Raw genomic sequence first — 10,007 nt, forward strand, 5'->3', positions numbered from 1 at the left:
GCTGTGACTAATGGAGTGAAATCTTTAAAAATGTGGTCTTAACACTGTACCATGTGGTCATGGAATGAGGATGGTGCTGCAACCTGACTAACAAGTGGAGTTAAACAATGCTGTTCTGCTCTGCTGAGCACGAGGAACAAATGCCAGTCTGAGCCACAAGACTGTGTTGTGTTGTACAGGAGAAGTGAAGGCAGAAGGTGTCATTTCTCATGGTGCACACTTGGAGAGATCAAGAAAGGGAACTTAAGCAAGTATTTCTCATGTCTGTGTCCAAAACTAGCTCTTGAGGGTTTTTACTGCTCCTGTACTTTTTCAAGTCAAATCACTGTTTCTTCTACTAATTGCCCAATCTGACAACAAAACATTGTAACTTAGCATTTTATGATCTATTTCATTGATTCAAAACACAGCACAGAGGAAGTTCCTGTTTCATTACTTGAACAATGTGGTTTGCAGGCTTCCGGACAAGCCCAGCTGTCTCAGGAGCCTTATGAAATGGTAAACAAGCTTGGATTTGTTGTGAATTACTCAATTACCCCAAAAAATGCTCCAATATTTTCAGCTTTATTCTTGGGATTTTGGGTATTATTTTATGAATAATGCAAAAATACTACATATTAATAATTAGTAGTAATTTACATTCTTAATGTAGTAATAGGATCTGTAATTGTGAACTTGAGATTGTGAAACTATTTCCTGTTGATGTTTGCTGCTGAAATAGACAGTTAAATATGTTAAATACTTTCTCTTAGAAAGACCAGAGGTTGGTGTCTTTCTGATCTGACGCCTGTGTGAATCTTGAAGTTGATATTTACAGTGAATAAGAACAGAATTTGAACACTGCATGAGGAAGAAATGAAAAAGCTGCATTACTAAAACCAAATTTCCTGTTAAAGTAGCATCCTTGATCTTTTGCAGCATTCATAGGTATTCATAGCATTCTTCCTTCATTAAAAAACAACACAAACACAGGTTTAAACTTGATTTATTGAAAATCTCAGTTTTGCATAATTATTCAACATGTGCAAGTCTTAAAACATTTAATTCTGATAAAAAGTCCATTAAGAAAAAAAAGTAATTTATATTCTCCTTTGTAAATTTTACACAGTCAAAAGCTATCTACTCTTCAATATCCAAGTACTATGTTATTTAACTGCGAGTTTGAATGCCTAATCCTTCACCTATGATAAACATATTCCAGCTGCCAAAGTCAATGAACCTTTCTAGTTATTCCCTCTTTCATTTTCTCTAGTGGACCTTGAATGAAGAGCAAATACAGTCAGAGCTCTTAGTTCCAAAACAAGAATTATTCCCAGATGAACTCTGCTGATAATTGTTGGATTTTCCTTCTCCTTCTCTTGCTGTTTGTAATGGGAGACACTGAACTACAGCAGTCCTGGTCTTTGATCAGAGCAGGCTGCAGCCAGTAGCAGGTTAAACTGGGACACCAAACGGTTTTGCCACTGATGTGGAACTACACAGAGGCACAGCAGAGCAGCTGGGGAACCCAATCCCTTAAGGTGCCCTTGAAAAACTTGGCAGAGCTTATCTGTTGGAATTCTAAGCTGAAATCTTGACTCTAGTAGCTTGGAGAGCAGAGGTAGACGTCTTAGTCACAGCTTCCCAGAGCTGGTTCAGCATTTTGCAGATGGTTTGGAGTATCACACATGGTGATGCAAGCAAAGATAACAACATGGTATAGTGCTACTGGGAGGGACAGAGAAATGGCAGGAAAGCATTATTTGCCACTCTAGCTGAAAAAAAATTTTTTTTTTTAGACATTGTTCTTGTCACAGAAATAAGCTTTCTACTTCCAGGCAGTTTAGAATAGAAAACATCGTATGGAAGTAAGATACACAAAACCCTAAGGGGTAGCATCTTATTTTGGACACAGCTTTGCAGAAAGATGAAGTAGCTCAACAGCCTTTGGAGCCCTCTATAACAAGTTCTGTAATAACAATACTTTTGCATATAAAAACTATTTAGAAATATTATTGCTAGGTCCTCTTGTCTGAAGTTGAAGCTGAAGTGCTGTTTCTGTGTTCTGTAGCCCTTGCTAGCATCTGTTTCATTTGAAAAATGTATTTCTTCAATGCACCTATTAACCCTGTTTTCATTCCTAAAAGAGTATTTAATCACAGAAAGTCTCAAAGATGCAACTCTGCCATTCATACAGATGACCCCACAACAGACACAACACTACTACATATACTTTTTTAAAACACTTTTTTAAAAAGTGTTTTTAATAAAGTTTTTAAAAAACTCTTATGATGAAATGTAGTTAACACATTTATACAAGAAATTCCAATGCCTTGGCACATTGTAAAAATTACTAACTTGAAACTACTAAAAAAATGTTAATTCTCACGCACCAGGGGTTTTGCAAAAACTCTATACCCTCACTACACTGTTAAAAGCCACTTCATCCAGATGAACTATAAATTTCTGATTTGGCATTAGCTTTGCACTTAGATAGTGATACTATATATTCAGTTGATCATAAAACTTGAAGCCTGTACTTACTGCTTCTGTGATTTGTGCCTTATTCAGATGAACAGCTAGGTACAGAAACATGGGTTATATGAAGAATGTACTTACACAGCTGAAAGACTTCTGAGGGTGAGCAAAAAGGGAAAGATTAGGTGAACAGCTTTGGTTTTATATGCCTATGTAAGTCACCTGACTGTTACATTAGTCAGAGTTGAAATAAAGTGGAAAATAAGAGGGATTTTGAAACGACAATGTTTGTTTTGGCATACCATGACACCCCCTGCCTTTATTAAAAGGAAAAAACCAGAGAAATTACTTTTTAAAAAGTTATCTATTACATGAGGTTACAGTAACTAAGAATTTGCAAATCATACTTCAAGGTATGCCTGTATTTGTTTGTATACCATGTAGTCACTTGTCTCATGTAACAGCCAAAGAGGAAAATAGGATTGTGCAGCTACAGAACAGGATTTATGAACAGGAATTGTACCTATTTTCTCCAATTGTTTTTCAAGACCGCCTCAATTTCACACTAAGGATGCTTTTTTTAAAGTGCTGATATTAGTCATCTGTTATAAAAAGAGATCTCATGTTTTTACATAGTTAGCCCAGTGTATTTCCATGATGCCAAAGAAAAAAACCCGAGGCTTTATAAAAAAAACGTAAATTTGAAGAAAAATAACAGTAACTTCTAATCTTGTAAACTTAGGCACATGTAAATTCACTCAGTATTTAACAGCAACTAAACCAATGTCTAAGTTACTACCTAAACTTTTATGTGAAAGATTAAGAAAATGACAGTTATAGTAACATTACTTTGCATACGCACCAAGTGTGCTATGCATAAGGTAGGCATTAACAGTCATTAACAAATCCTACAAGTACAAAAAAAGTTAGTAGCATTTGGAAAAATGGGAGAACTTGGGAGGAGGCATTATGTTCATGTTTAAAAAAAACCAAAACCAACACAAACCACCACAAAAAACAACAGAAAACCCCCAAACACAAACAAGACCAGCACTATCACATCCAAAAAGCCCAACATGAACTGAAAACTGGATTTTTACTGTCTGTTCACAAGAATCTGAAAGATCTTTATTTTCTTTACTGTACTTTATTGCTCCCCTTCTCCCCCATACCTGTTATATTGTTATGATCATAATATCAACACTAATGATTATTAAGTTCTGCTTTTCCTCTTATCTTCAAAGAGACTTTTCAACATGTAAACCTGAACAGCTGAAACCACCACCATGACTCCCAAGTTGACCATGGACCAGAAGTTCACTCTGTCAAAGTTGCTTTCTTGTATGTTTCGGTCACGGGCCTCAAATGCTCTGAGCAGGGTCTGAATCTGGACACTTTTGCTTAATCTGGCTTTGACACTGTTGATGGATTCCTGGTAAGTAAAAAAAGAGTATTTTTAGAAAAAAAGCCACCTGAATTAAACTTATAGCTTGCAGCACATACAAAATTATTAACACTGTACTACCACCTGTAATTTAATTTCTTGACAAGCGAAGAATTAATTTCATTTTAAAATATACACATCATCACAGTTTTCATTAATTTGTCCAGCCTGTTTATTGTGTATCACCTAAAAAGACTTAATTAATGTAGCATTAGTGTTCTGTAGTAATTTTGGGTTTTCTCTTTTAGAGGTAGGGAGGTAAGAGAGAAATCAAACCTATTTGGACAAATAAAAATAGTGAATTCTGCAAAACTAGTCTCAAAAGAAATTATGTAGTGGGAAGCAAATGTAAGAGTTTTTCTGCTGCATAATAAAATTAAGGAGTTTTTAAATGGAAACCACCATCAGGGCTATATCTGTAGCAAAGGAAAAGTACAATAAAGTTACATTCCTGTCTGCTTCTGGTGTTTCCACTGTAGTGGCTTTAAACTGCTGCTTCACCCTTGATACAAAAGCAGAATTTTGACAATAAATCTTGAATAAGACAACTGGAGGTCTTAGAAAGGACATAGAGTGTGACCCTGGAACTAGAGGAAATATCTGAACACTCCAGCCATGACAACAGCAGCTCAAGATTCACACCTTACTATGTTTACTAAGTAAACATCTGGTGCTATGATCTGTTGAAGTTTCATCTACCACATAATAGATACTGACAACATAAAAGCTGATCTCATGAAGTGCTGAATTATGTTCTTGATATAATTATAGATCCTGAAGTAACTTATAGTAAGAAGAGTAACATTTCCAGTATAAGAAGGCTAATAATTAAAAACAAAACAAAACAACACAAAAAACAAACCCAAAACAATAAGGTTAAACCCAGCAGTAACATTTTCTCTGTTTCATATGTAACAAAAATATTTCAAAATAGTTATTCTGGGGAGCCAAATAATTTTATGATGATAAAGTTCATTGTTACACAATAAGGAAAAGGAACACCACACAAGAGCTTTAAACATAAGACATAATTCCCTATTACTGCCAGAAAATGTGTTCTCATTAAGGAATTAATCTACTAAGTGTTTGTTAGTCCTCACAGGGAAAGTAATACTTGGCTAAGTAAACAGTGTGATCAAATACTAATCTTAACTCTAAAAAAATTACCTACTTTATAAGATTTTCAAGGCCATCAAAGATAAGTTCTACATTTCTTTTGAAGAGATACCAGTATGGAAACAAGTATCTATCAAATCCATTCAAGTATTATTTGTAGTAAGTGTGGGTAGGATTTTCTTCACAACTTCGCATATAAATTCTGCTTTTTTCTTGATTGCCAATTTTAAAGATCTGGTCAGATTTTCAGATTCTGAATTTAGTTTTATTATTTAAAAGTGTATCATGCACCTATAAAATATTTTAAACATTGTTTGGTTATTTAAAAATTTGCATTGTTTATGGCAATAAAAAATGTTATTTTCTACATGATGTATTAAGTAAGTGTGTGCAGATGTTGTGGTGGTTTTTATATCTATTGTCTGTAGCTATGATCAAACAAACAATAGCTCACTGCATCCTACCAAGCATTATGAGCAGTGGTACTGGAGCATTAAGCAATCCTTTGCTTCTAAAGTCATCTCAATATTTAATGATCATAAAGAGAATAACAGCTTTGACTCAGCAGTAGTCTAAATCCTACACCAAACAGGCTGAGCATACAGTTTGAGCAAACATAACCACTCAAACAATGTCTGCAAAGATGAACCTGTACGTTATGCAAACTAACTCAATCTGTTTATTAATTTGAGAAGATGTAATAAAATGTGGGGGCAGAAAACTTAACACAGTAATATTTAATTTACTGAAGACAGAAACAGTAATCCATACTTTGCAAAGATGTGATGAAGAGGCTAACACAGTACTTTATCTTTAAACATTGATAAAAATTATGCAGTAATTCCAACTACACGATTAGGACTCAATAATACTTTAATGCTCAAAGTATTCATTTCTTTGCTGCTACGGAAGAATGTCCCATTTTAGCAGTAGGGAGAAAGGAAGCTGATTTGGAAACCAAGTGACTGAGAGCTAGGCAGTTGCTTCTTGCTGATGCAGGAATCATTCTGAAAAAGATCTTCAAGCTTCTGTGTGTAAACAAGAGATGCATGGTGCTTGACTTCCTGTATTAGTAAAAGCAATATATGGAACTGGAATACATTCCAGGATGATACAACAGACCAAGGCAGAATGGCTACATGACATTGAGGTTTTTTCCAAATGCTCTTATATTGAACAGAATGAAAGACCAAATACTAACCAGAATATCTTCCAATTTCATGTCTAGGAGATCTGTGCCTGTAACGTACTTCTTCCAGTCTTCCTCATCTTGACCGTCTTCTCCCATATTGTCCAGGATCAATTCAAAGAAAATCACCTTTTCAGAAATGGTACTGAATGTGTTGTCAAAGCAAAACATGTAATCCCCATCTTCTGTTTCCACTCTGTGTATATAAGCAAAACATGATTAACTACAATTTCTGTGCTGGTTCTCAAAAAGTCAGTTTTTGGAAGCATACCTTTCCCTTTAAGGCTGACAATTGTGCACTTAGAAATAATGAAATCTTCTTTTTGTATAAAAATAACTCTAAAGACGCTTTACAGATTACACAGTCACAGCAAAACAATCCCACTGACTCCAAAGGCTCAAAATTATGAAGATGGCAGCCTGCTTTTATCTCTTTTCAGGGATTTTAAATCATTGCCGATCATTGCAAAAAAAAAAAAATACACAATAAGTGGAATTCTTATGCTGTATAGTAAAATTACAGGAAATATTACATATTTTGACAAAAGGACTGGAAAAACGGGGGACTTTTTAGCTTCTTCTTTGTATGACTCATGTGATCTTTTGATATTAGATAAGGGGACCTTTTTCAACTCCATAATAATTATTTTTATCCACTGAACATTAATAGCTATCATTAAAACAAAAGTACCCTTCACTTCATGGTACAACTCATGTAAAAAGCATTCACTGTTTATTAAAAAAAAAAAAAGGCATTCTCAAACTGCCTTATTAGAAAGTCTTTTGTAATACTAAGGAACAAAAAATATTCAACCTTCTTTAGTTATATTTGCTAAAGAAACCAGAAAAGTTCTTCATGTAGCACTTCAGTTTGAAGATTTTAAACTTACGTGTGAACTCCATCCGATTTTCTTTCATCAAAAACTAGAGTTTCACCTTTTGGGGACAGCAGATGAAAATCAACATCTAATCCTGCTCCATCTAGAACCTGTGAAACAAACAAAAATAACCGACCTCTGAGCAGTGGAATTCCTGTTTGCATTGTTGACAGCAACATTTTTAGGGAAGGTAAATGTTTTTAGGTAAGGGAACAGACAAATGAGGAATCTGAAAGATTACTATGTCTGGATTGAGCTGACACCAAATTAACTGGAAACAGATAAAAAAAAAGGATGAACCTAAAAGCATTTTAGCAATTTCAGGATCTTAAACTAAATGTAATCTAAACCTGCCAGGCTGAGATTATATTGAACCATTCCCTAATTGCTTTTAAGAATGTATGTAGTTTTATCAACAGGCAGGGTTAGACAACTTGTAAAAATACCAATAACAGATGGCTAAATCTGGTATTTCTATGGCAGATGTCATTGATTGCTAAGTACCTCCACTACTCCCATTTCAGTGGTAGAAATGTTCTAGCAAGTCACTTTCCTGTATGTACTTGTTACATATTTGTACACTGTGTGCTGTCACCCCTAAGATCTCTTGGGGGAATTAACAGTATCGAACCAAAGACCAAACCTCTTATGCCAATTAAAGCTGTACCCCAAGACCTTCTCACCTTTTGATGCACATTTAAAGTCTGAATTCTGCCAGGGCATTCTCTTTTCCCAAAGGTAGGAGGCATTCAATTCTGAAGGCATTTCGCTTCCTAAGTTCTCAGGGAGTGTCCACAGCATGACAAGGCTGTGCTTTAACTGTGTAACACAGCTACAGATGTATCACCACACCTACTGTGTTGCAGAAATTCTTTACAGGGAAGCTAGTAACTGCATGAGGGGGTGGAGAAGGATCATTTTTATAACATTACTTAAGTCCATGCTAGGGAATTTTTTTGTTTGCTTGTTTTCCAGGGAGCTTTTTGAATATAGCAGTCTGCTCCTGCTGAAAAGGAGGGCAAAGTTTACACTGACTCAAATTGACACTGAAGACTTACCAAAAAAACCCCAAAACCCAACATAAATAGTGACATACCTTCAGGGCTATGCTCCAGTCTAAACACTCAGAAAAGAACCTTTGTATTAGCATAGTGTTTACCTTCTGTTTCTGGAGAATGCCCTGTATCCTATGTTAAATATTCCTATGCTTTAGCCACTAAAATTAGGTACAAAAGAAATCTGTTTGCAATGATAAACAGAGCTCCTTTTCCACACATTCAAATAGGCAGACAAATCGTTACTGTTAACAGTAGTGCTAAGAAATTTATGCCTGAGAAGAAATAAGTTACATATATATGTTAGTCCTTATTAAAATAATGTTTTTATTTCACTTATGATCAAATTAGAATCCTACTCTGTGCAAAATAAATTTCTGTTTGGCTTAGCCAGGGCTTTAAACAAAGCTTGAACACCTCTCTTTCATTCTTGTTCAGCTCTGCATGTAACAGTATTAGAAATTAGAAAAAACACTAATTTCAGCTTTGTCTTTCAGTTGAGAAATGGAAAAAACAGATGGAGGAGAAAAGAGACAGATCCTGGCCCACTTTGAGGCACAGTAATAGGGTGGGAGAATATTCAGTGCAGCTTCCCTCACTATACCTATTTTACTGAAAAAAAGTCTTTGTTTTAAGGAGGAAGAATAGTCTGAGATCGAGATCTATCGCAGACATCTCTGGGAAACTCGACTCTTCTCGAGAAGGACATTAAAATCTTAATGACAGTCTGTTAAATTGGGCTGTTTCTGTAAAACTTCCATCATTGAGATTAAAGGCGTTTAATATCAGCACAAAGATAGGCAAGTACGGGCTCTGTGCATCAGCACAACGTTCCTTGTGCTTTAGACCTACAACACAAGGTCACAACCGTGAACTTTCCACATCCTGCCCTTTTACAGGATGGCGACTTGAGCTCTTCTAAAGTAGAAACAAAAACCTCCCCCAAACCACCAAAAGAACATGTTAGAAAAACTGAAAAGGCCGCTAAGTTAAAAATTAACTCCCGAAGGCAGAAGTTCTAACAGCGTACAACTCCAGTGGCTTTGCGGGCGCCGCCGAGGCGGGCCGGGCTGGGGCAGGGCTAGGCTGGGCTGGGCTGCCCCGCGCGGGTCGGTCAGGCCGGCGGAGCCCCCGCGCCGCTCGGGGCAGGCCCCGCGTCCCCGGCAGGCGCTGCCCCCAGGGCCGGGCTGCGGCCTCGGCACGGCAGGACCGGACTGCGGGCAGCGGGCCGGGCGGAGCCGCCGTACGGGGCACGGGCAGACAGACGGCCCGGAGGCGGCAGCGCCGCCGCCAGGGCGGGAAGCGGGACCCCGGCTCCCCCCGGGACAGCCCGCGGGAAACGCCCCCTCCCGACCTGGTACTCGAGCTCCAGCGAGGCCTCCTTGCGCATGGGCTGGTAGAAGCACTCCTTGCGGCCGGCGGGCAGCGTGAACGTGAAGTCGCTGTCCAGGGAGGGGCTGAACTCGGCGGCGCGGGGCGGCGGCAGCAGCAGCGCGAGGCACCCGAGCGGCACCAGCAGCAGCCGCGGCCCCATCGCGGCACCGCCCGGAGCGCGGAGCCCCCGCGCGCGCGTACCCAGCGGCACAGGAGCGCCCCGGAGGGGCGGGGCCGGCATCGCCCCGCCCCCTCCGCCCGCCGCGCCAATCGCTGCCCCGGAGCGCCGCGCCCCGCCCGCCCACACTGCACCGCGCGCCGCTCCCGCCCACGGCGCGCCGGAGGCGGGGCCGCGCCTGCGCCGTGAGGGCCCCGCGCGGTTCGAGCGTGGCGGGAGCGGCCCGGGTTCTGCTGTGGCGGCGCTGGCACCGGCCCGCTCCGAGCCCAGGGACGGCCGCCGCCCGCGCCCCGTGCCGCTGCTCCCCGCCAGCCGA

At 39.3% G+C, this 10,007-nt stretch overlaps 1 protein-coding gene across 1 annotated transcript; it reads right to left on the reverse strand.

Moving 5' to 3' along the window:
* Positions 1-969: 969 nt before the first annotated feature.
* TMED5 (transmembrane p24 trafficking protein 5) lies at positions 970-9,673 on the reverse strand (the record flags this gene model as incomplete). Its single annotated transcript, XM_083867241.1, has 4 exons — positions 970-3,889; positions 6,219-6,402; positions 7,097-7,194; positions 9,494-9,673. 4 exons carry the CDS (start codon positions 9,671-9,673, stop codon positions 3,671-3,673), a joined length of 681 nt encoding a protein of 226 aa, XP_083723367.1. The 3' UTR covers positions 970-3,670.
* Between the last annotated feature and the right edge of the window lie 334 nt (positions 9,674-10,007).

This window comes from Zosterops lateralis (genome assembly GCF_965231275.1).
Source record: "Zosterops lateralis genome assembly, chromosome: 9".
Classification (NCBI taxonomy): Eukaryota; Metazoa; Chordata; class Aves; order Passeriformes; family Zosteropidae; genus Zosterops; species Zosterops lateralis.